Source organism: Rhinopithecus roxellana, chromosome 15 (genome assembly GCF_007565055.1).
Source record: "Rhinopithecus roxellana isolate Shanxi Qingling chromosome 15, ASM756505v1, whole genome shotgun sequence".
Lineage (NCBI taxonomy): Eukaryota > Metazoa > Chordata > Mammalia > Primates > Cercopithecidae > Rhinopithecus > Rhinopithecus roxellana.
This window is the reverse complement of record NC_044563.1, coordinates 119,522,163-119,549,964: the sequence shown is the minus strand read 5'-3', so window position 1 is coordinate 119,549,964 and position 27,802 is coordinate 119,522,163. Positions and strand designations below refer to the sequence as shown.

The 27,802-nt window shown below is 35.1% G+C and overlaps 1 protein-coding gene across 1 annotated transcript in view; it reads right to left on the bottom strand.

Moving 5' to 3' along the window:
• DYNC2H1 (dynein cytoplasmic 2 heavy chain 1) overlaps positions 1–27,802 on the bottom strand; it is a 385,005-nt gene that overhangs the window by 166,324 nt on the left and 190,879 nt on the right. The window contains exons 76-80 of the mRNA XM_030918805.1: positions 15,242–15,402; positions 13,778–13,903; positions 10,059–10,169; positions 7,464–7,619; positions 1,209–1,284 (exon numbers count right to left, since the gene is read on the bottom strand). Of these exons, the coding sequence (XP_030774665.1) occupies positions 1,209–1,284; positions 7,464–7,619; positions 10,059–10,169; positions 13,778–13,903; positions 15,242–15,402 (630 nt within the window). The remainder of the gene's footprint in view (positions 1–1,208; positions 1,285–7,463; positions 7,620–10,058; positions 10,170–13,777; positions 13,904–15,241; positions 15,403–27,802) is intronic.

Below are 27,802 nucleotides of genomic sequence, written 5' to 3'. Positions count from 1 at the left end.
AGGGATAGAGAATGATTAGACTACTTCAGATTCAGCAGTAAGAAATCAATCTCCAGAAGCAATTCTCTTCTCAAGAGGACACCTCTAAGCTGAGAAGTGAACAATAGGAAGAAGAAGGCCATATGAAAATTTGGGAGGAAAGCATTTCAGACAGAAGGAAGAACACCCATTAAAACCTTCAAGTAAGAACAAGTCTGGCTTGTCTGAGGAACATAAAGATGCCAAATATGGATATAAGTTTTAAACAGGAAAATTATATGCTTTGGTTTGCATTTCTAAAAACTAAAGTTTTTATGGTATGAAGAATGTTTGCAAGGGTGCTAAAGTGGAAGACCAGGTAAGAAATTATTGCTTGGACTGCCAACACTTTGGAAAATAAGTGAATAGAATCATGATGTGATTTGCAAAGGATAGAAATTGCCAAAGCACTGGATGTCTGAGGATGAGGAAAAAAAAAAAAGAATCCAGGGTGACTCACAGGCTTTAGCCTTGAACAACTATTAATACATGAATGGTGGGCCATCTACTGAAACGGGGGCAGAATCAGGAAAAAGTATTCGGCAGGGTTGCAGGGTTGGGGGTGGGGAGGAGACAGGAATTGAAAGATCTGTTTGTGACATTTTTAAGTTTGAGATTACTATCATCATATTCTATTCTCTAATCCATCATTGGTCTAAACTCTAGTGTCCCCCTCCCTTGGTCCTGCACAATAAACTTTAAAGATTAAACTGTTCCTGTTTTCAAGGAGGCTGATAGCTAGATGGACTTAGGGGATCAGATTACATGGCTTTATTTGCTGCTGTTTCAACGTATTATTTGTACCTTGTTTCCTGAATCCTACTTAGTAATTCAATTATGACTCCACAAATCCTTGGTACTAATCTTAATCTGCTATACTCCTGAATTTTAACAGTTCCCTTGAAAGACATCTGAAAAATTCAGTTAACGCCTGAAACTTTTGAAGGCTGCAAAGTGAAAACAAAGTCTTTCTAGCTTTCTGCTTCCAGAAAGAAGAATCCATGTAAGAACAGATTCATATAAGAACTCTGAGATAATACAGGTATAGCAGTCAAATAAAAAATAAAATAAAAAGCAAAAGCAAATTTTGTGATAGGAAGGTAAGCCACTTTGGAAGAAAACACATAGTTAATAAGACCTCAGATAAAATATTTTATTAATATGAGATTAAAATTTTTGTTAGAACTTACCATCAAAAAGTCTGTCAATAATGTTGTACCCAGCCCGAAGATCTGATAAAGAAAATTCATAAAACTTGGTCCAACCCTGTCAAAAACAATTTTTTTAAGTAAACAACTAAACAGTACTCAGAGAGATATATGTATGTATCACTGTCCTTAAACAAAATGATCAATATAGACTTAAAACATATAACTCCTGAGAATTTTTTTAAAAATCCAACACATAATAAATCTAAAATAACAGTAAATTTTAAAAAGATTTACTGGCCATAGCATGAAAAGTACTTTATAATACAATACTAATTTTAGTGATTTATGTAGCAACATAGTCATAGAGAATAAATTGGTATACTAAATTTTTTATTCTGATTACTATATATACATTGGGATATTTCCTATAATTTTATCCTTCAGAATTGTGGATTTTCTCCACAAACATACAAAGAAATACCGCACCAAAAAAAAGTCCAAAAGCACATAGCAGTATATTCATTCATATTGAACCCACAAAGCATTCATATTGGAACTAAAATTATATACCTATAATAGCTAAAATGTTTGTATAAAATGAATATTCATAGAGCTCTATATTGTATAGACAATAAATTGAAACATAAAATAATTTATATATGGCTTCTATTGACTAGTTCTATGTAATAAAATAAGTTCAAGCTAAAATATATTTAGACTTGGATATTATTTAGGAATACTGATACAAATTTCATTCATTCATTCAACACTCAAAAAATATTGTAAATACATGTTATTATATGTCAGGCTCTGGGAATATAATAATGAACAAAAAGTTATCCCTGCCCTCATGTAGCTTTCAGTAAAACATGGGAAAGGGTGGGGTGGAGACAATCACTCAAATACATATACAACTGTAAAATGATAATAACTGACGGAGAGAAACATTTAGTATGTTTCACACATATGAAAGAGATCTGACCTAATCTAGAGGAGAGGGAAAGTCACCCTAATAGGAAGAGGGGTGGCATACAAAGATAAAAGACAGATTTAAGAACTCGTTAGGAAAATAAAACTAACAGAATTTTTGTATTGGATTGTAATGGAGTATGAAAACACCAAAAAGAGGGCTGTTAAGAATGACTTCTAAGCTTATTGCTCATTCAAATTGATGATGGATGATGTCATTCTTAATAAGTGAAACAGTGAAAGAATACAAGATTTGGGAAGGAATATCATGAGATCACCAAACAAAAGTTTAACAAAGCATTTAAACAAACACATCAAACAAAAACATAAAGTTTTGGACTGCTATATACCAGGCCGTGTTTTGTTCAATTAAAATATAACAATGAACAAGAGACAAATATCTGTGCACTTGGGAAGCTTAAATTCTAGTGCTTGATCCAGAACATGTGAATTTTCAGATATGTTTGAGACATCCAGCTGGATATGTCAACTGTTAGATAGGCAAACAGAGAGCCTAGAAAGTTTATCTGAGCTGTATGTGTAAATTTGGGGTCAATAGCATTTGGATACCTTTTTTTTTTTAAAAAAAAAAGAATATTATGGATATTATGAAAACAAAAGATTCAAATTTTGCTAAGTTAGCAGATTTAAGAAATAAAGATCTGTAAAGGATATGTATCCATCAACCATTAACACAATTTCTCTAATATTTATCTAAACTTTCTAACAATTCAAAAGTCTTAATAAAATTTCTTATATCATTCTGTTAGACCTTATATGTGAAAGTTTATTTTTAAAAATGTTTAATACCTTGAAGATCAATATTTTTAAAACCCCCAAATTAGAAAACTGTTGCTATCAATATTGCTTAATATATATACCTATGACATGGTCTTTAACAGTAAAAATTGTCTCTAACAATTCTATTGTTAGAGACCATATCATAGGTATATATATTTTGTCTACATTACCTCTAGTGTTATGATTTTTATGAGAACAAAAGTATGGTATGAAAAAAGTGACATTCTCAAACTTTTTTTGTGTGGGAAAGTGAATTGCTGTATCCTCTATGGATAAAAATTTGGTAATATTTATAGATTTCTAAAAATATATATATTCTTTGACCCAAATATTCCACATTTAAAAACTGACAGCTATGAATAGGTGTTAAATGAAGCATGCATAGGGATATCCATTGCAACTTTTTTTTTTTTTTTTTTTTTTTTGAATAAAAACAAATGGATTTCTTTATTAAAATGATATGTTTTCATTTATATTTCAGAGTTGGTACAAATTCCATATGCTGTCAATTCCAAGTATAAATTCATACTTTTACGTTTGTCCTACAAAGCCTTTCCAAACACTGTATGGTCCTGAAGTCAGTAAGAGTTTATTCTATCTTGGGGCACCTATGATCATCAGACAGGTCTTTGTTGTATCAGAGATTGATAAGTCTTAGTTCCTTGCTATAAGCAAGACTGTTTAATTTCATTACAGAGCTATTTGAAGACAGCTAACAAAATGAACACTACCTATTTCTTTTTTTTTTTTTTTTTTTTTTTTTTTTTTTTTTTTTTTTTTTTTTTTTTTGAGGCGGAGTCTCGCTCTGTCGCCCGGACTGGAGTGCAGTGGCCCGATCTCAGCTCACTGCAAGCTCCGCCTCCCGGGTTTGCGCCATTCTCCCGCCTCAGCCTCCCGAGTAGCTGGGACTACAGGCGCCCGCCACCTCGCCCGGCTAGTTTTTGTATTTTTTTAGTAGAGACGGGGTTTCACTGTGTTAGCCAGGATGGTCTCGATCTCCTGACCTCGTGATCCGCCCGTCTCGGCCTCCCAAAGTGCTGGGATTACAGGCTTGAGCCACCGCGCCCGGCCACCTTGCAACTTTTTTTATAATCGCAAGAGTTGAAAAGAATATATATGCCCATCCAACAATACAGAACTGCTAAAAATGTACAGCAGTATTATGTAATACAAAAAATATTTTTAAATTGGGCATTAAATAGACACTGTCACTTAACAATGTCAAATATATTGTTTTAAAAAGCAAGGTACAGAGCTGTGTTTGTAATACGCCACCTACCGTTTGAGTTATAAAGAACATAAATACATATATAAATTAATAAAATGTTTGTATATTCATACAAACTCTCTGAAGCACAAACAAGAAATGGTTAATAGTGGACCCTCTGAGAATAGAAAGTGGATGGCAGGGAAGTAAATAGGGAGGAACGTAACTTTTCATTACCAACCATTTTATATTGTTTTTATTTATACCATGTGCCTATATAAAAACAATACAATCTAAATTTTTAATGTAACTTTTCTCAATAAAGGTAAATCACTATCAGTATTGTTCATCTATCAGTCAGGATTAATTGGTATATTAGGCTAAGGACAGAGGTCAGAGAAGTTAGGAAAAAAAAGATTTACAGGTAGATGTGCCTACCCATTTTGGAACTCTATACTTTTTAGGTGTGATTATTTGAGCAAGTTAACTCTGATCAATGAATCCTCCCCATAAGTGTGGTATACATATTATAAGAAACAACACAATGCTATTATTATTTACTATTTCATCTGTTTGACAAACGTTTATTGACAGGCTACAAGCCAGTCACTGTGTTAAGCACTAAACAAACACTATTTCATTTGATGCCCACAATAAAGGTAAATATGATTGTTATTCTCATTCTACAGTTGAGGAAACTGATGCTTATTGGAGTTAAAACAGTTTACCCAAGGTATCCCTGCAAGAAACTCTCGAGTCAAGACTTAACTGCAAGTCTGTCTAGCTCCAGAACCTATGCTCTTGTTTTCACATGGCACTAAAACAGAGAGGTTAAAAGGGGAGCAGGGTGAGGAGGGCGGTTTGAGGAGAGATTTTCCTCAACAGAAGTGGACAAAGTTGAAAAAAAGAGGATGGGAAAAATTTAAAGATGGAAGAGTGATGCAATTTACAGCTGAGAGAAGCATTTGGCAACGAGAATTGACCATTAGTACCAGATACGACTGCCACGGCAACGGAAAAAAATGCAGTTGATTGATTGTGATGACAGTAACAGAGAGCCTTCGGTGAGAAAGAGCTAGATAGATTCAAGACCTTAAAGAAGCCCAGCATGACTGAAGTGTAGAATGCAAGTGACATAAAGTGTCCGAGAGGAGGCTGAAGAGATAGATGGGTCTTTTCTTCTGGACTGTGGTACGGTATTTGCATAGCTTTCCCCTAAGTATGATAAAAAGCCACTTGATACATTATAAGCAAAGTAATAACCAAATTCATATATTAGAAAGGTAATTCTGGTTGCTAAATGCAAAAAGTAGGAAGAACAGTTGGAAAACTAATTCAGAAAGTAGTACAGGTGAGAGGTGATGAGGCTTAAAAAATGGTGAAGTCCTCATATTTAAATTATATTTTGGAAGTAGAATTAATAAGACTTGATGATGGATTGGATAGGGAAGCTTTGAAACACAACATATCAAGAACAGCTCCTGAGTTTGTAGACTAAGGAAGTAGACAGATACCAATGGCTTTTACTGGGAAGAACTGACGGGTATGGGGAATTCAGGTTTTGAAGTTTGAGATATCTATGCAATATAAACTATAAAAATGATACCTAACACTCACTGAGGGCTTATGATGGGTCACAAATTGTTCTTAATACTTTAATACAATGAGATGTGAAGTAGTTAACTATATACAGTCTAGAAGATTAGCAGAAAAGATCCGATTAAGGATATAAATTTAAGTCATGAGCCAAATTAATATGTAAATATGTAAACCTAGCTATTAATACTGCATTACAATTTTTTTTTTTTTTTGAAACAGAGTCTCGATCTGTCACCCAGGCTGGAGTGCAATGGCGCGATCTCGGCTCACTGCAACCTCTGCCTCCTGGGTTCAAGCGATTCTCCTGTCTCAGCCTCCCAAGTAGCTGGAACTACAGGTGCGTGCCACTATATATATATACACACACACACACGTACACATATATATACACACACATATACACACATACACATACATACACACACATATATATACACATATATACAGATACATATATACACACATATACACCTATATACAGATACATATATACACACATATATACACCTATATATACACCTATATATACACACATATACACTATTTCATTTAATGCCCACAATAAAGGTAAATATGATTGTTATCTCTCATTCTACAGTTGAAGAAACTGATGCTTATTGGGGGTTAAAACAGTTTACCCAAGGTATCACTGCAAGACACTCTCGAGTCAGAACTGAAATGCAAGTCTGTCTAGCTCTAAAATCTATGCTCTTGTTTTGACATGGCACTGAAATAGAGAGGTTAAAAGGGGAGCAGGGTGAGGAGGGCAGTTTGAGGAGAGATTTTCCTCAACAGAAGTGGACAAAATTGAAAAAAGAGGATGGGAAAAATTTAAAGATGGAAGAGTGATGCAATTTACACACACATCTATATACACACACATTCACACACACACACACACACATATATATATATTTATTTATTTTTTATTATACTTTAAGTTCTAGGGTACATGTGCATAACGTGCAGGTTTGTTACATATGTATACTTATGCCATGTTGGTGTGCTGCACCCATCAACTCGTCAGCACCCATCAATTCATCATTTATATCATGTATAACTCCCCAAGGCAATCCCTCCCTCCTCCCCCCTCCCCATGATAGGCCCCAGTGTGTGATGTTCCCCTTCCCGAGTCCAAGTGATCTCATTGTTCAGTTCCCACCTATGAGTGAGAACATGCGGTGTTTGGTTTTCTCTTCTTGTGACAGTTTGCTAAGAATGATGGTTTCCAGCTGCATCCATATCCCTACAAAGGACGCAAACTCATCCTTTTTTATGGCTGCATAGTATTCCATGGTGTATATGTGCCACATTTTCTTAATCCAGTCTGTCACAGATGGACATTTGGGTTGATTCCAAGTCTTTGCTATTTTTTTGGAGGTGGAGTTTCACTCTTGTCGCCCAGGCTGGAGTGCAATGGCACAATCTCAGTTCACTGCAACCTCCACCTCCCGGGTTCAAGCAATTCTCCTGCCTGAGCCTCCAGAGTAGCTGTGCTTATAGGAATGCACCACTATGCCCAGCTAATTTTTTATTTTTAGTAGAGATGGGGTTTCTCCATGTTGATCAGGCTGGTCTCGAACGCCCGACCTCAGGTGATCCGCCCGCCTCCCCAAGTGCTGGGATTACAGGCATGAGCCACCATGCCTGGCCACAAAAATATTTTAACATACAAAAATATAAAGCTTAGAATGTATCCAAGACATGGTCTTACTTACCTGAGGAATATAATTTCTTCTTTCTTGACATGCAGCATGAAACCATGCAAGACTGAAGAGAGCATGAGCTCGATGTATATTATCTTTTTTGCTAATTTGCTCAGGAGTCCAAGACTCATAAGTACGCATTAAATTCTTCTTTAAACCTGGAGGTGACTAAAGAAAAAAATCAACAGACATCCTATTGCTAAAATCCTACAAGTAAAATATATTAGATTTTAACGTATTTAAGAACACTAATTTAAAGAAAAATGTTCAGATTACCAGGTTTGAGTTAAACTATTATGTTACTTCAAAATGTACATAAAACTAGTTTTAAACTGCTTATATCTAACAGTTCATCCAAATATAAATTCAGAATAATTTTTCAAATAAAAAAGTATATACAATAAAATTCAAAATAACCAAATAAGTTTTATATGATGATTGAGAGATTTTTTTTTCACTGACACTAAATCACCACTTACAATACTAATGTGATATTGATTGTTATGGGATAGGTGTTTGAGTTTAATATGCCAGTTTTCCCTCACTAGTTGCTATTTGAATTTCCAAGAGGAATTCAACATACCATTTACATAGAATGTCAACTAATCTTCCTGGTGCATTAGTCCAAATTTAAAGTATTGTGTAACATTGCTAGGTTCATAGACCCAAATAAAAATCCAGGAACTGAAATTGTATATCAGACTAGTATAAAATTTTTTAAAATGTTCATCCATATGCATCATATCTGTCATTATTTTTCAAATTATCAAAATGATAACTTTTCAAGTTCGTGGAAAAACAGCAAAATAACGCCCTCAAGAAAGAATTCTAATATTAAAAAATATATAATGTGGGTTTTTCTGCCCAAGTTATTCTAACTAGCTTGTTCTAAAAGTAAAATAGTTCTTCCAAAATGGTTTCTAACATAAAAATAATAAATTCAGGTCAATACTTTCAGAATGCCAAAAATTAGTCATCCCCTTTGAAATCCTTTTCATTGTTATTTCTTAAGTAAAATGACCTTCTTTTTTAAAAGGCGGCTGGGCATGGTGTAATCCCAGCACTTTGGGAGGCTGAGGTGGGTGATCACTTGAGGTCAGGAGTTCGAGACCAGCCTGGCCAACATGGTGAAACCCACCTCTACTAAAAATACAAAATAAAAAAAAAGAAAAGAAAGAAAATATACCACTGAAGTATTAAGTACCTATCAAATTTACACTTTTTAAATGAAAGCTTTTTATGTTTATGAAACATTTACAAAAACTATCATAGATAAGGCCAAATTTCTGCACACTATTCAATAAAACATGACATTAATAGGAAACCAAACCACTTAGAGTTTTTAAAAAGGCACTACACGAAAGATCATGCAAATTAATAAATCCTGTACAAAGAGAAAATCACATATAAATACAGACTGAAAAATAATGAAACAAAAACACTAACATGCCAAAATTGTGAAATAAAGCCAAAGACATATTAAGCTGCAAATTCAGACTTAGAACAATTTCAGTATGAATGCAAGTAAATACAAAACAAGTATTCAACTCAAGAAATCAGGAAGAATAAAAGCAGAAAAAATCTAAAGACAGCATTAGAAAGAAAAACAGAAAAAAGAAAATTCAGTGAAATGAAAAGAATCAGGAAAAGCAAATTCATAAGTAAAGGATCAGTTATTTGGAAAACAAATTTTTTAAACAACTCTGACAACTAATCGAAAAAAGAAATCAGGTATCGCCTCAGACCCACTCAGATGACCACTATTAAACACACACACTCAGAGAAAACTGTTGGTGAAGATGTGGAGAAACTGTTCAGTGCTAGTGGGAATGTAAAATGATGTAGCCACTATGAAAAACAATATGAAGTTCCATCAAAAACTTAAAAATAGAATCACCATATGATCCAGCAATCCCACTTCTAGCTACATATCCAAAATAATTGAAAGTAGAATCGTGAAGAAATATGTGCTCACCTGTGTTCACTGTATTATGCACAACAGCCAAGAAGTAAAAGACCTAAATGTCCACTGATGGACTAATGGATAAAGAAAATACGGTATATACATACAATGAAATATTATTCTATCTTAAGAAAGGAAATCCTGTCATATGCTAAAACATGGATGAACCTTGAGGACATTATGTTAAGTGAAATAACAAAAAGATAATCCATGATTTTACTAAATGAGGTAGCTAAAGTGGTCAAACTCTTAGAAAGTAAAATGGTGGTTGCCAGAGGATAGGGCAAAATGAAGAGTTGCTCTTCAATGGTCATAGAGTTTCAGTTTTGCAAGATAAAAAAAGTTCTAGAGATCTACTGCACAACAAGGTGCATATTGCACTATACATTTAAAAATGGTTACGATAGTAAATGTCATGTTATGTGTTTCTTACCACAATAAAAACAAAAACATAAGTATGAAATAAAATTTGAAAAGATTTAAATGTATTTTATATCATCTTATGCTATTTATGTATATTATACCTCATCTAAATGTAAAAAGAAATTGTGTGTTCTATATAATAGTCATTTACAAAGTTTTAGAAGTCATGTATAGATTACTGCTTTCATATGACTAGAGATCCAAATTTTAAATCTTCTTACCTCATATGTTATTTTCAAACTTGACTGTAGTAAAATAGGAGTAAAGTTGGGATGAACTTCTGCAGTAAGCCAAAGACGAAAGGTATCCTTAGGTTGAAGAGTATTCAATTCCTTGTTTACAAAACCAATGGTAAAAGTTTACTTAAATACATACAAAAATTTCTCTTTTATCATTATACTATTAATAACTATTTGTAATTAAAACTTCTGTGACATTCTGATATATTTCTTAATGCTCTGGTTATATTTCCTTTAAATTTTTATCTTTTCTCTATTACTAGCTCAGTGTAATGAATAGGAATCTGCATCTAAAGTCATGTTGACTGGGTTGAAATTTGAACCTTGTCACTAACCTGCTAGGTGACCTTGGGCTCTTTGACTCATTCCATCTCTAAACGATAATAATAGTACCTATCACATAGAATTGTGTAAGTACCAACACAGTATCTGATACATAGTAAGTTCAAAATAAGTGTTAGCTATAATTGCTATGTCTAAACTACCAGCCTTCTTTTTTTTTCTCCCCCCAAGACGGAGTCTCACTCTGTCGCCCAGGCTGGAGTGCAGTGGCACGATCTCCGGCTCACTGCAAGCTCCGCCTCCCGGGTTCACATCATTCTCCTGCCTCAGCCTCCCGAGTAGCTGGGACTACAGGTGCCCGCCACCAAGCCCAGCTAATCTTTTTTGGTATTTTTTAGTAGAGTCGGGGTTTCACCGTGTGAGTCAAGATGGTCTCGATCTCCTGACCTCGTGATCCGCCGGCCTCGGCCTCCCAGAGTGCTGGGATATCAGGCGTGAGCCACCGCGCCCGGCACTACCAGCCTTCTTAAGTCTTTAGATTCTCACTGCTTTAATTCTTGCTTCTACAGAGTTATATAATGATATTAATTCCCTTATTTACAATTTTTAGTAGCACCTTATGGCCTGTAATATAAATTCAAAACTTCACCATACAAATTAATCTGCCCATGCTTCTCATACTGTGGGCTTTAGTCATTTATCCAGACTCTTATGACTATCTATACTCATCGTATTTCCTCTGCCTATTATTCTCTTTGTAATCTGACAAATTATTACTTATCTGTCAAAATATAATTTAAATATCATGTCTTAGGGGAATATCTTCTCCAACTCTTCACTACCACAATCCCAAGCAGGTTTAATCGCCCATGTCATTTTGTAAATTTTTCCCTTAGTATTCCTCATCCCACAATATAGTTCTTAATGTGATCTGTCTCTTCTAAATTAAGTTCCCAGAGAGCAGGAACAAATTCTGTAGGTAACCAGAACCTGGCACAATTTCTGGCTTTTTCTTGTACGAAGCAAGTATCTGTAAATTTAGTAAATGAATAAATAAATGACAGAAGAAATTCTGATAGCTCTAAAAAAGAATGAAGTCTAAAAATTATTTTAATATAATTGATGTCGAACACTAACATTCATTTAATATCACATGAAATGTAGAGTTAAGATGATGAAAAAAATTACAAAAGAATGGCCACAAAAACATTGTGCTTGCTTAAAATTATAAAGGACAAAATGTATTTACACCTCATAACTTTAAAAAGGAAATTTTATATAAACCTTTGCTTTGGGTTAGCACATTTAAAAAAATTTAAAAGGTAAAACAATACATTGTGATATAGTTGGATTTATAGCTGGATATAGTTGGATTTACAATAAATTTATAAATTTATATCCAATCAATTCATTCAAACTAATAGAAAAGCAAATAATCAGTTATTTTAAAAATTATATATTATGTACTGTTTCTAAGAGTTCTAATTAAGATGTGCTTTCAAGATAACAACTATATTTTACATAGATTAGTAGCTATCAATCAACTGTTTGACACAGAAAGCAGTACAAGTATTCACCAGTCTTCTTTATATATCTTAAAACATATGATTTATCAGGTTAGGGGCAGTGGCTCACATCTGCAATCCCAGCACTTTGGGAGGCTGAGGCAGGCGATCACTTGAGGCCAGAAGTTAGAGACCAGCCTGGCCAACATGGCAAAACCCTGTCTCTACTAAAAATACAAAAATCAGCCAGGCATGGTGATACATGCCTGTAATTGCAGCTACTTCGGAGGCTGAGGCACGAGAATCATTTGAATTCGGGAGGTGGAGGTTGCAGTGAGCCAAAACTGTGCCACTGAACTCCAGTCCGGGCAATAGAGCAAGATTCTGTCTCAAAAACAAAACAAAACAGAACATATATGATTTATCAGACATAAATTTTATATTTTTGGCTGGGCACAGTGGCTCACGCCTGTAATCCCAGCACTTTGGGAGGCCGAAGTGGGCAGATCACAAGGTCAGGAGATTAAGACCATCCTGGCTAACACGGTGAAACTCCATCTCTACAAAAAATACAAAAAAATTGGCCAGGCGCGGTGGCGGGCACCTGTAGTCCCAGCTATTCAGGAGGCTGAGGCAGGAGAACGGCGTGAACCCAGGAGGTGGAGCTTGCAGTGACCCAAGATCACACCACTGTACTCCAGCCTGGGCGACTGGGCTGGACAGAATGAGACTCTGTCTCAAAAAAAAAAAAAAAAAAAAAAAGAAATTATATTTTTACACACTAGTAATTTTTACAGAAAGCCATAACAGAATTACATGAATATTCATAGTCTAAAATCTGTATCTTCTCTTGATTACAAGTAATGAATCATGAATCACCATGGTCCATCAGTTCATTCACTTACTCATTAACTTATTCGTCAAAAATTTATTGACTCTATTTGTCGAAGTGTGTAGTTGCCAATTAATTAGGACTGCAGAAATTTTTAATACCTCACAACTAGGGCAGGACCTCCCTCAATTTACTCTATTCTGTTTGCTTCTATTCTATATACTACTGCCAGAATAAATAAACTTCTCTGTTAAGGACCTCCTTTGGCTCTCTAAGTCCCAGGACAAAAATTCCAAAATCTTCTGCATGGTTCTCAGGGTATTCCATAACTTAGCTCTTTCCTAGTCGTCTAACTCAATTTCCCCACACTTCCTGCCTGGCCTGCCCCTCTAACACTATCAAGGACATCTCTTCATTCCTTGTACTAGGGATGGACATCCCCAGCACTATCTCTGCTTGTGCTGATGGAATTAAAATCATGATATCCTATCTTTGCCTATACTTAGCAAAATCCCATTTGGCTTTCAAGGAATATCTCTTCAGAATCATCTCTAACTACCCAAGATCCTACTCATCTTTCTAAAGCACCAGAATAAAATCTAGGTTTGCATGTAAAGCCTATCCAGTGACTTGTCTGGTCTTAAGACTATTTTTCTCCTGAGTCCATTTGAGGTAAATGAAACATTTGCTTCAGTTTACTCTCTAGCTTCATTAGCCCCTAGGAAGTTAGGCAGTTCCCTCTGACACCCTATTATGTCTCTTCTCCCAATACAGACCAAGAAAACAAGAGCATAAAAAGAAACTAATGGTATAAATATGCCTTCTAAGCTTCCCTGTCAATCTTCATTAAAAATGTCTTGGCTTCTCTTGTATGCCCTTAAAAAAAGATTTTCATAGACTTCCTATTAATATCTTATTTTGCATAATTGTACATATTTAGGAAATATTCAAATCTAAAATTTCTCAAATACTACTTTTTAAATCATCATAAATAATGCATGACATTTTAATACTGATGTCCCTTGGAGATTACTAAGTTGAGTACAATAGATATTATTTGTACCACATTTATCTGAAACTACCTTTTCCAGAACTGGTAGCCAAGATACCACAAGATGTAAGTTCTTCAAACAGAGCCAATCTCCATTGCGGGCACATTCTTTTAGCATTTGAATTGCTAAATCAGCTTGACCTTGACCCATGGCAACCTGCAAAAGCAAAAAAACAAACAAACAAAATTTAAAAAACAGATCTGCTAGCATGTTATAATATAACGGTAGGAGATTCAATAATAATCCCTAAACCTTCCGAACTGGCTTTAATAATAAATTCGGAAGAAGAATCAAACTAATACCAGAAATTAATCTTCTTTAAATAATTAAAAGCTTATATGAATAGTTTAACTTTCCTGCCAGAATTACTAGTAACAGGTACAATCTGTGGAGCTCCCCTTCCTAAGACACCTCACTGATAACTGAATATTGACCTAATGTAGACCTAATCTACTATGATTGACCAGAACTCTCTATTAGTTCAAAACCTGCACAACTGAGCCTAACAGCACTACTATTTTGCTATATTTCATTTATATTTTTCTTTGTAAAATTTTTACTTTTCAATTTTTGGTTGCTATGAAGTATTCAGTTGTTTAAAAAATCATTATTAATTATTTTCCCAGTGAAAAAGATGTATTCACTTGCTAAACATTGAGGGTGAATTAATACATTTCATTTTCAAATTTACATGCAAACTGAAAAAAAGGAGACACCCTGAACAAACAAAAGTTCCTTACCTCAGGGAAAAAAAATTGCGTTACAATGAATACATTTTACTCAAAATTTTATGTCTTTCTTTCAGTTCAGGTAAATAAAGTGTAAATAAACATTACTGTGATTTATCGTAAAAGCATACAAGTAAAATTTTAAAAGTAATTCTCAAAATGAAAGCAAATGTATGAATTTCCTATAGCTGCTTTAAGAAATTACAACAGATTTAGTGCCTTAAATTATCATCAAACGTCTGGAGGCCAGAAGTTTCTCACTGGCCTAAAATCAAGGTTCTGGGTTTGAAAATAAAGGTACTACTATAAGGCTACGTTCTTTCTAAAGGCTCTAAAAGATAATTCTTCCCTTGTTTTTTCCAGTTTCTGGAAGCCACCTACATTTCTTTGCTTATGGCCCGTTCCTCCATCTTCAAAGCCAGTAGCACAGCATATTCTCTCTTCTCTGACCTCTACTTGGATCATCATATCTTCTATCTTCGCTCTTGACTCACCTGTCTCCCTCTTATAAAAAAACCTTTGTGATTTTACATTGGGTCCACCTGGCTAATTCAGGCTACTCTTCCCATCTGAAGATCCTTAATTATATCAGGAAAGTTCCTTTTGCCATGGAAAATAACATATCCACAGTTCTGAGGATTAGGACATAGACATTTTTCAGGGCATTATTTGGCTTATCACAACCAAAAATGTTCATTTGACCAATATCATCAAGTATGGGAACAGCAATAGCAAAAACAAAAACAGCGGGACAATATGTACTTACCTGGTGATAACATTCTCCGCTTCTTTCAGTATTAGCAAGTTCTTGAAGTTCCTGAGAAGGATCAGCACCCGGAGAAATAATTATCAAGATGGGTTCAATTTCCAGTGTCTCTTTGTATAAACGTTTGAGATTTAGAGGCAGTGGCGACACCTCTTTCAGTCCTAAAAGATATATTTTAAAAATTAAAAATAAAAGCAGTATGCATTATTAAAAAGTTTATTAAATCTAATTATGTGATATATAATAGAGAATACCCAGGTGAGTTATAATCCCATCATATATTAAAGTTTTTCCACTATAAAATCATATACTAGTAAGAGTCAACATCTGTTTTATGCTTAAGATGCCAGGCATTTTTCTAAATGTTTTCCATGTATGATATCATCTTATTATTACAATGCTATGAGGTAGGTACCCTGATTACCATATTTAACATCTGTATTGTAAATTGAGACCACAATACAGGCCTGTAGGTGTATTGTAAATTGAGACCACCATACAGGCCTGTAGGTGTATTGTAAATTGAGACCACCATACAGGCCTGTAGGTGTATTGTAAATTGAGACCACAATGCAAGAGAAGAGTGAACCCAACCATCAATCTATATACCTCATTAGTCCAGTACAATTCATTAATGATAGCTGAGCGCCTACTCTGTGTCATGCATATGGGGAATCAGATTTCTCATGACATGGGTAAATGATTTCATGCCAAAAAGTTATTTCTTATGACCGTGGGGAAAAAAGGCTGTATGGGTAGTGAAAAGAATGCTTAAGACAGAAATACATAGCTGTCAGTTTGTATGTGTTAGCCAAATGACCCTATGCAAATCATTAAAATGCACTGTGCCTCAGTTTCCTCAATTGCAAAACAAGGATAAAGCAATCCACAGGTCCTTTGGAAGCAAAATAAGTATAATAATTGTAACAAATGCCATTTATTCATCACCTACTGAATGCTAAGCATTGTATCAGGTAGTTTATTTAAATGATATCTAAACCATACAATGATCCTGAGAAACAAATACCATTATATTAATTTTATGGGTAAGAAAACTAATACTCTCTCTTCTGCTAAAACTTGAATGTTTCCATTATTAATGTATTTCATTAAAGCCAAACTGAAAAGGCTCATGTCAGTTAATAATTTAAAATATACTTGTTCGAATTGAGCTAAAATGAGTGTTACACAGGAGTTAAAAATTAAGAAAAAATTAGGAGTATGTAACTGAGTGAGTACATGGGCAAGAAGGGCTTCCATATATTCTCAAAAGTAGAAGTGAATAGATAAGACTGCACCTCAGATATGGACATCCTTAAATAATCAAGAATAGTAAACACTTTAAAATACAAATCCAATGTTATCATGATGGGTCAAAAGAGACATTTCTAGGTAACCAACCTGAAAAGGTACATTTCATCCATAAAGCAGCACCCCTGTCTATTCTTCACAACAGCAACCCATAATGTAAGCATTTCCAAAGTCAGAGATATTCCTAATAACAGGTGAAACTTACTCCAAGAGCCACTTAAAACTGATGAATTGTTTTTAGAGGCATATTTTATAAATTTTACTTTCAACTAAGTTTAAATTGCTAACAACTATTCAATTGTTAGCAATTTAAATTTAGCAATAAAGAATTCTTATGTACTTGCAATGTAGTAAGAAATATTTCTATTCATTCAGGCATTCACTTATTTATTCATAAATTCAATAAATATCTAGGCCAATTAAATATATTGTCTGATTTAATAAAGTGTATCAAAAGTCTTTAAAATGTACATGGCCTTGATCAGTAATTAAAATTATAATAATTTAATAATAATTTAAGAAACAATTCAGGATATGGACGCAGAAGCATGTACACGGGATTTTCATTGTAGCTGTTGATACTAGCTAAAAACTGGTAGAAAGAAATTGAGTTTCTAACAGGAGTCTGAGTAATTTCTGATAGCCATACATTGAAACTGAAGTTACAAACATGTTGAGGTAAAAGATAATATACAGAAAAATCAGATTATTCAAGAGATTTGGCAATAATGCCAAATTGTAATATATACACTTCTATGTGCATAAAAAGAAAGCAAAGGCATACATAGAAACGTTAACAATGATTAGTGCTAATGAGGGAATACCAGGTGTTTCTCATTTTCTTTTCATGTCTATGCATTTCCTGATACTCCTCTAATTACTATATATTATACAATAAAAATGTCAAAGTATATATAAAATATTTTCATTTAAAATAACTACTTGCTGACGTAAGTGTGCTTTATTTGGAAAATATATGCCAATACAAAAACTGTCTAAAAAAGCTAAAATGCAGATTACCATACCACTTGTTTATTTAACCAATGTACACTGTAAACTTCATGTGGGCAAGAATCATACTGAATCTTTCACTACTTTATATCTAGAGACTAGCAAATTCAATGATAACTTTTAATTTTAAAATCCCACAGGATATAAATATATGTCCATTAATTCATTTTACACAATATTTCAAAGCAATAAAACATTTTGAGTTGGAGAAAAAAATCATGAAAAATTCCTTGCCATTTAATGTAACACAGGTGACATTCATGTTACTTGGAATTAGATGTTAGCCATCCTGCCCAAAAAACTCCAGCAAAATTTCTGTTGCACTTTAAGTGAACTGAGTATACTGGTTTTATCAGTCCAAATAATTCTGATTCATGATACCATCAGACTCCTCAATACGAATCATTCAAAACTATTTAATAAAGTTAGAGAACCAAAAATAATAATTGCACTATGAATTATGTGCACTGTGCATGAAAAATTGCACTGTGATTCCAAAACTATTTGGAAATCACTGGAACCTGATATTCTGACCATAAATTTAAAAATAAATACAGCATTTCTGTCAAAAAAAATAAGAATAAGACAAAGGAATAACTTAAACCTTTACTGCATTTTATGCAAATAAAATATTGAGATAATAAAAAAGAAATAACTTGCAATTGAAAAAGGAACAAATTGACTCCCGTACTTTGCAGGTACCTGAGTAAAGAAAGTGGCAAATATCAAAACTATTATACGTAGTAAGTATAATAGATTCATTCTTTTTCATTCCTCTCATCTTCTGTAACAAAGAGCTAATAAGTATCAGATGTATAAAATTACCTTTCTTTTATGAGAAAAATTGTAAAAATGTATCACAAACATCAGTAAAAAGAGGAAAATCAACAGCCACTACCTAACCCAATATATGTGAACCAATTAAATGGGAAACTATGCTTTAGAAATGGAATAGTACTCAACCCTAGAGACAAGTAAAAAAGTCAAATATGTTGTGGTAGGCAGAATTTTAAAGGTATCTCTTTCAAGAATCCTAAGCCCTGGTTATTCAATCAAAAACTAAACTAAGTACTGCTGTGAAGGGACTTTGCCAATGTAACTAACACCATGAACCTAAAAGTAAGAAGATTATCCTGTGTTATTCACGTGGGCCAGGCTAATCAATTGACCCCTTAAAAGTGGAGCAGTTTCTTAGTTAGAGTCAAAGAAGTGTAGCAGAAAAGAGAAACAGGAGAGATATGAAGCATGCAAAGGAATCAATTTGCAAATGCTGGCTTTAAAGATGGAGGAAGGGGGCTAGATACCATCTGGCATCTAAAAGCTGAGAATGACACCAAAAGACAGAAAGAAAATGGGGACCTCAGTCCTAAAACTGAATAGGGCTGTGAACCTTAATGAGTTTGGAAGTCGATTTTCCCCAGGGCTTCCAAAACTTGGAACAAAGAAACCTGGTGAGCCCATCAGGTTTCTGACCTGCAGAAGATGATAACTGGGCATTGTTTAAACCTGATAAATTTCTAGCAGCAATAGAAAATGAATGCAAATATCCTTAAGTCTTTCTTTCTTTTAGACACAGACTTGATAAGACAGATTGAGCTATGAAAGCAAGGTGCATGGGATGGGATGATGCCATAAGAGAGGTATAGAACTGTAAAACTAGGAAGGATGCATAGTTCAAAAAAAACTTTTGGATGAAGAACATTTAAAAATTTCTGGTTCCTGTAGTTATTGCAGCACTGTATGGGGACATGTCTCTTTACATTCCCAATACCTCAATACACATAGCATAATATACTCCTCATAATAGTTTTTTTTTTTTTTTAAGTCAAAATTACATCAGAATTACAGAAGTAAGAATACTTGCATCTGGTCAGTACCATTTTTAAAAAGTAATGTAGTAGATTTTGCCAGCACATAAGTCTTGCTTTGTAGAATCTTACTAAACAGGCATCCCTAAAAGCTTTGAGGATTGCTATACGAATTTAAATCTTCAAATCAAAACTACTTCCATAAATACATCTTTTTAATTTACTATTTTAAGGTTTATAGATTATTAAAACAGTTGCTAAAACTTAATAAGGATCTTTCCATATGAATGATGCTTGAGAAATTACATTTAAAATCAAAGCTCTAAAATTTGATTAAAAAGAGGTAAGTGCCTGTTGTTCTCCAGTGATTTGAATTTTTAAAACTTACTCATGAAATAAAAACTCCAATTTTACATGAAAACAATTTAAGAAGCTACTTGACCAAATACAAAGTCATATAGCCATAAAATAGTAAACATAATTTTTGCTTAGAAAGAGTATGATTTTAGAAGTGTATTAAACTTTCAAAGCATCTGAATATATAAATAACATGAGGTTTTTAATTAATGTCATTAAGCCTTAAATGTCACTTGACCTGGAGATGAAATAGTACCATAAGTATTTCGAAGAGTTGAGAGTCAAACTATAAAATCGGTAGGAAAGGTCATGCGCAATGTGGCACAAAGACCACATTATTAAAGACTAAATGGGTAGTAGGAAAAAAACTCTTAACAACCTCTCTGAAAAGCGTCCTGTTTCATTTTAACACGCATTTGAACAATAGTAACAGCAAGTGCAAAGGTTCTGATATTTCAGAAACATACTTAGAGCAGCAAAAAAGCAAAAAGACAATTATGTGGGTAAAGAACTGAGCAAGGGTCAAGAGTGGTTAGGAGATAAGATCTGAGGGTAAGACCTTGTAGAACATTATAAGGATTCTGAAGAAGACAAGATGTCACATTCCATCAGAAGAGTTGGAGCAGAGGAGTGATATGATCTAATTTATATTTCAAAAAGCTGCTATGTTGAGGATAGACTTAAAGTGGGGAAGGATAGAAGCCTGAATGGTAATAATCTTGCTTATATAAAAGTGGTTTAAACAAAGTGGTAGAGAGTCCTAAAGGTCTGAGAAGTGACTGGATTCTGGATATATTCTGAAGATAGAGACAACAAACAAAAGGTATGGCAGTAATTGAGAGCTGATGATAGCTTGTATTAGGTTGGTACTAATAAAGTAAATAAAATGAATTCAGAATAAGTTTTAGGGTTGAAACCAAAAGAATTTGATGATAGGTTGGGTATAGAAAGAAAGAAAAGAGAGGAAAGAATTACACGAGCTGCGCAATGACTTTTCAATCAACGATGGACCATGTATACCATGGTCATTCCATAAGATTATAATGCTGTATTTTTACTGTATCTCTTCTATGTTTAGAGACACAAATACCTACCACTGTGTTACAATTGCCTATAGCATTCAGTACATTAACATGCTGCACAGGTTTGTAGCCTAAGAGCAATAGGTTATACTATATAGCCTAGGTGTGTATGAGGGTGTACAATCAAGGTTTATGTACACTCTATGATAGTCACACAATGAAACTGCCTAATGACACATTTCTCAGAATGCATCCCCACTGTTAAACAACACATGATTGTACTTTTGTTAAACAACACTGTTAAACTGTTAAACAACTGTTTAACAACACATGACTGTACTTTTGGGGTTTTGGATTAAACAACTGAGTAGATGATAGTATAAAAAAATCGAAAGTTCTGTACTGATCACATTAAATTTGAGATATTTATTTTTGATGTTTTTAATATAAAAACATCACATAAGCATTAAATACACAAGCCTAGAATTTCAGGGTGGAAATAAGAGATATAAGAGTCAATAATTTAAGAATGATATTTAAATCCAGGGATTGGGTAAGGTCACCTACAGGGAGAATATGTAATAATGAAATAATAAAACCCAGAGCAAAACTATAGTAAAAAACAAAAGTACTCTAACACTTAGAAGACATGCAGACAAGAAGCCAGTAAAGGAAAGTAAAAAGGAACAGCCTAAGAGGGTTGAGGAGTGAAAAAAGAAACATAACAATCAAGAGAAGAATGTGTTCTATAAAGAAAGAAATGGACAACTTTGAGTTTAGAAAGAAGTGAAAAATAGGATAGTGGCTAGAAAAGGATCTGAGACCCAGGGAGGTATTTTTAAGACAGATGATACTAAAATATATTTGTATGCTGAAAAAAATGATCCAGCAAAGAAGGTAAAATTCATGATGTGGGAGAAGATGATAATGGCAGAAATGAAGAAGAAAACAGTAAATGAGTTGACCTTTGATTACAGCAAAGATATTCTTTCATAGTAAGAGAAAGGAAAGCAAATGAGTATGAGTACTAATGCAAATGGTAGATGTGTTGATGGGAAATGAAGAATTTTTGTCTTACTGCTTCTATTTTCTCAAAAATGCTAGTAAAAGGCTACTTCAACTAATCTTAATGCTAAATACAGGGACAACTGTTTTCCATATTCTTAGATGTGTATTACACAGTGATTACTCACCATGTGTATCCAAATTTGGGAACATGTTAATTATTCCAGTAACAAGATAAAGTATATTCAAAAACATTTCCAAACATGGACACCAGTATCTTTTTTTCCAACTACTGTAGTCTTTAGGATCAACAGTTAAGAAGAAGGCAGAGCAAGATGGACAAATAGAATCTTCCAGCAATTGTCCCCTGCAGGAACATCAAATTGAATAACTATCCACGTAAGAAAACACCTTCATATGAACCAAAAATCTAGTGAGTGATCACAGCAGCTGATTTCAATAGAATCACAAGGAAAGAGACATTGAAGAGAGTAGGAAAAATAGTCTTGGATTGCCTATACCACTCCTTCCCCAACTTCAGGCAGCACAGCACAGAGAGAATCTGTGTGCAAAGGGGAGGAAAGTGAAGTGAGTGTGACTTTACATTGGAACTCAGTGTGGTGCAGTCACTGAGCAGAACACAATACTGTTGCAGGAATCAGGGGGACAAGAGAGACCTTGGAGTAAAGCAGGAGGATTTTATTGAGTGAACTCAGACCTAGTGGATTAACATCCTGACACTGGGCCCAGAACAAAAACAGCTCTTGACCTTTATACACACTTCAAAAAGGGAGTGGCCTAGCTTGAAGCAGGATTACAGTGATGTGAAAGCAAGGATACAGAGGCAGAACGAAGTCAGTTAATCAAACTGTGACAGGTGCATAACCCAGAATTACACATGACCCTTGCTATTCAGCCCAGATGGCTGTTACCTAGGTTTTGCTCAAGTGTCTTGCATGGGCTTATCTCATAACCTTCACTACGGTGCCCAGGTGGCTGTAGCTCAGGTCTGCTCAGATGGTTCATGAGCTTCATTGTACTGCTTAGATAAAACAGAATACTTGAAGCTACTAGTTACCGAGAACAGGAATCTATAAACTCATACCATAAGAGAAAGGAAAATTTGTTTTTCTCCTTCCTATGTTGAGGGAGAACTGGGAGAGTCTCCAGAGCACATTCCTTTGTGTCCTAGCTTCTCAGATAGTGTTTATCAAGGCTTTTCCTGGGTCTGGGCTGTGCTTGTTGCTGCCCCTGGGATAAGTCAGCCTAATACAGAAAAACTTATTTCTTTTTCTTTTTCTTTCTTTAATTTCCTCCTCATTACCAGGCAGAATTCTACCAGTGCCCATGGAAGGAGCATATAAAGCAGCCCTGGGCCAGAGGGAAGTCCTCTGCTTCAGCAGGAAGAAACCAAGTCCCAGTCATCTTTACCACTAGCTAATTAAATGGCCTGAGGGCCCAAATAAATCTGAGTGGCAGTCAGGACACAGTGACTGCAGTCCTTGGGCAAGCCTTCGTGCTATTCTGGTGTCCATAGCAGTGTGCTTGGGGTGTGACCCAGTGTAACACCAATTGCAGCAGCCCACAAGAGTACTTGCATCACCACTCCCTCAACTCCAGGCAATGCAGCACACGGACAGGTTCCTTCTCTTCAGGGGAAGGTGAGAGAATAGTACAGAGTACTAATGTCTTGCAAATTGGACACAAGCCCACTCACAGGAAAATAAAGCACCAGGAAGATTCCTGAAACCTATGATTCCAGGCCTTTGCTCTTTAGTTGATGTTTCAAGATCCATTCTGGGCCAGAAGGGAATCTGCTGGCTTACAACCTGCTGACTAAGGTAGCCTAAGGCCTTGAATGAACATCAGTGACAGCCAAGCAGTAGTGGTCACAGGCCTTGGGCAAGCCTCAGTACTGTGCTGGTCTGGAAGGCTCGAGGCTTCAGGTATGACTCAGCATGGTACCAGCTGTGGTGGTCAAGGCAGAGCCCATAACAACTCTCCCCAAACTCTAGGCAACCCAGCATAGAGAGAGAATCCTTTTGCTTGGAGGAAAGAGAGCAAAAGATTTTGTCTAGGAACCCAGAAAATTCTCCCTTATCTTCCTCAAGTCCACCAAGGCTGTGTTTCTAGGAGTCTGCAAGAGTCATAGAGTTCTTGGGCTTAGGGTTCCTAATAGTGCTAAAACAGCTTTAGTGAAAATAGGCTTAGGTAACAACACTCAGTCTCCTTTGGATTCCTAGAAAGCCCTCTCAAGAAGAATAGGTAAAAACAAGTCCAGACTCTGAAGACTTGAATAAATATCTAACTCTTCAATGTCCAGGCAATGAGGAAAGTCCACAAGCATCAGAAACATCCAAGAAAAACATGACCTCAGCAAATGAACTAAATAAGGCACCAGTGACCAATCTTGAAGTAACAGAGATATGTAACCTCTCCGTCAAGAAATTCAAAATAGCTGTCTTAAGGAAACACAATGAACTTCAAGATAACACAGATAATGAATCAGAATTATATCAGAGAAAAAAAATTTTTTGAGACACTCTCACTGGCCCAGGCTGGAGTGCAGTGGTGTAATCTTGGCTCAGCGCAACCACCTCCCCCAGACTCAAGCAATTCTCCTGCCTCAGCCTCCTGAGTAGCTGGGATTACAGGAGTCTGCCACCATGCCTGGCTAATTTTTGTATTTTTACATGGGGTTTCACCATGTTGTTCAGGCTGGTGTTGAATTACTGACCTCAAGTGATCCGCTCAACTCAGCCTCCCAAAGTGCTGAGATTATAGGTGTGAGCCACTGCCCCTGGCCTATATCAGAGAAATTTAACAGATTCAAATAATTTTATAAAAACAATCAATTCCTAGAGCTGAAAAATATAATTGACAAACTGAAAAATGCATCAGTGTCTCAGTAGTAGAATTTATCAAGCAGAAGAATAAATTAGTGAGTTTGAAAACATGAAAATATAGAGGAGAAAAAAGAAAGAAGAATAAAAAGGAAGAAGTATGTCTACAAGATCTAAAAAATAACTTCAAAAGGACAAATCTATAAGTTATTGGCCTTGAAGAAGATGTAAAGAAAGAGCTCAGGATATAAAGTTTACTCAAAGAAATAGTAACAGAGAACTTGCCTAGCATAGAGAAAGGTAATAATATCCAGGTACAAGACAGTCAAAATCACCGACAGATTCTATCTAAATAAGACTACTTCAAGGCACATAATAATCACTCTAAGAGGCCAAGGACAAAGAAAAGATTCTAAAAGCAGCAAGACAAAAGACGCAAATAACATATAAAGATGCTCCGTATGTCTGGCACCACATTTCAAAGGCAAAAAAAAAAAAAAAAAGCTTCCAACTTAGAATATTATATCCAGCAACATCATCCTTCAAACATAAAAAAGAAACAAAAACTTTCCCAGGCAAACAAAAGCTAAAAAATGTCACCAACACCAGAATTATCTTACAAGAAATGCTAAAGGGAATTCTTCAATTTAAAAGAAAAGGATTCTTAAACAATAAGAAATCATCTGAAGGTATAAAAGTCACTGGTAAAAGTAAGTCTACAGACAAATACAGAAAATGCTAACACTGTAACTGTGGTGTGTAAATCACTTGTGTTGGGCATTCTTGTGTTGCTATAAAGAAATACCTGAGATGGGCTAATTTATAAAGACAAGAGATTTGATTCACTCACAATTCTGCCAGCATGGTACCAGCATCTGCTAGGCTTCTGTGGGGGCCTCAAGAGAGCTGTTACTGATGGCAGAAAGCAAAGGAGGAGCAAGTGGCTCACATGGTAAAGACAGCAGCTTGCAAGTCACATGGCAAAAGCAGGAGCAAGAGAGAGTGGGGAGGGTGGTGCCACACACTTAAACAACCAGGTCTTGAGAGAACTCACTCACTATTGTGAGGAAAACACCAAGCCACAAGGGATCTGCCCCCATGACTCAAATACCTCCCACCAGGCCCCACCTCCAACACTGGGGGTTACAATTCAACGTGAGATTTGCTGGGGACGTATATTCAAACTATATCACCACTCATGTCTTTATTATGAAGTCTAAAAGATACCTATCAAAAATAATAACCATAATAAATTGTTAAGAGATAGACAATATAGAAAGATATAATGAGACCAAAAAGTCCTCAAAATGGGGGAAGGGGAATTGAGTTTAAGTGTAAATTTTTTCCTTTTGCCTGGTTTGTTTTACTTTTCTTTTCTTTGTAATCAGAGTTAAGTTGTCATCAGTTTAAAATCCACTGGTTATGTTTTCTTCAAGCCTCATAGTAACCACAAAGGAAAAAACTTATAATGGTTACACACACACACACAAAAGAAAGAAGTTAAAATATACTACCAGAGAAGATCCCTTACACACAAAGGAAGACAGGAAGAAAGGAAAAAAAAAAGAAGAAGAAGAAGAGACTAACAAAACAACCAGAAAACAAATAACAAAATAGCCGTAGTTAGTCCTTTCCTAAAATAGCCAGAGTCCTTTCCTATGAATTATAACTCTGAATATAAATGGATTAAATTCTCCACGTAAAAGAGAAACAGTAGTTGAATAGATTAAAAATAAGACCCAACTGTATGCTGCCTACAAGAAACTCAGTTCACATATAAAGACTCATAGACTGAAAACGGAGAGATGGAAAAAGATATTCCATGCAAATGGAAACCAATAAAGAGCAGGAGTAGCTATACTTATATCAGATAAAATAAATTTCAAGACAAAAATTATAGAAAGAGACCAAAAAAGTCATTATAAAGAAGTCCATTCAGCAGGAGAATTTAAGAATTGTAAGAATCTATACACCTAACACTGGAATATCCAGATATAAAGTAAATATTATTAGAGCTGAAGAGAGAGAGAGACTCTAATACAATAATAGCAGGGACTTCAACACTCCACTGTAAGCATTAGACAGATTATCCAGATAGAAAATCAACAAAGAAACATTAGACTTATTCTGCACTATAGACCAAATAGACCTAACAGACATTTACAGAACATTTCCACCAACAGCTACAGAATCAAGTTATATACTTACAATTCTTAAAGGAGGTAGACTCCCAAAATGCACTTTAAAAATTTATTTATTTATTTATTTATTTATTTATTTATTTATTTATTTATTTATGAGACAGAGGCTTGCTCTGTAGCCCAGGCTGCAGTGCAGTGACACTTAGCTCACTGCAATCCTTCGCCTCATGGGCTCAAGCAATTGTCCCACCTCAGCCTCCCGAGTAGCTGGGATTACAAGCATCTGCCACCACACCAGGATAATTTTTGTACTTTTAGTAGAGATGGGGTTTCACCATGTTGTCCAGGCTTGTCTCAAACTCCTGACCTCAGGTGATCTGCCCACCTTGGTCTCCCAAAGTGCTGGGATTATAGGCGTGAGCCACCATGCCCAGCTGCACTTGACAAATTAATAGGTCAGGTACCAAACTATCAATAAATACAAAAATTAAAACAGGTTATATGTAGCCTGATTATCATGCATATCTATTGTTTTGTACCAGCATCTCCTCCTTCACTTCTGGTAATAACCACTTCCCCATCCATGGCTGCTTTTGGAGAAATGTAATTCCATATATTTCTGATGTGATTAGTTGCAGAGGTGGATATGTAACCTAAGTTGAGCAAATCAGAGTCCTTCTCTAGGATTTTTGATGGTGAAGTTGGGAAGGAAAAGTTATCTTTCTCCTTTCATCACAAGCTTTACAATATAACCCAGGAAGTTAGTAGTCTTATCAACCAGAATACTATGAACCCTTGAGACTAAGGATAATACACAAGCAGAAATTAAAATGAGAGTCTAAAAGCAACAAGAGAGGAAGAGACAGATAAAGACACAAAGAAAAAGGGAGAAACAGAGAGATGGGAGTAGGGGGCAGAGAAACACAGAGACAAACTCAAGGCTGAGACAAAGACAGAGTTTCCTGATATTGTCTGAGTCATGATGTTGTATAAGTCCAGTTAACCCGAAGACCAGCCCTATCTCTTCTTTCCTGAGTATTGAATACTTGAACTAATAAATTTC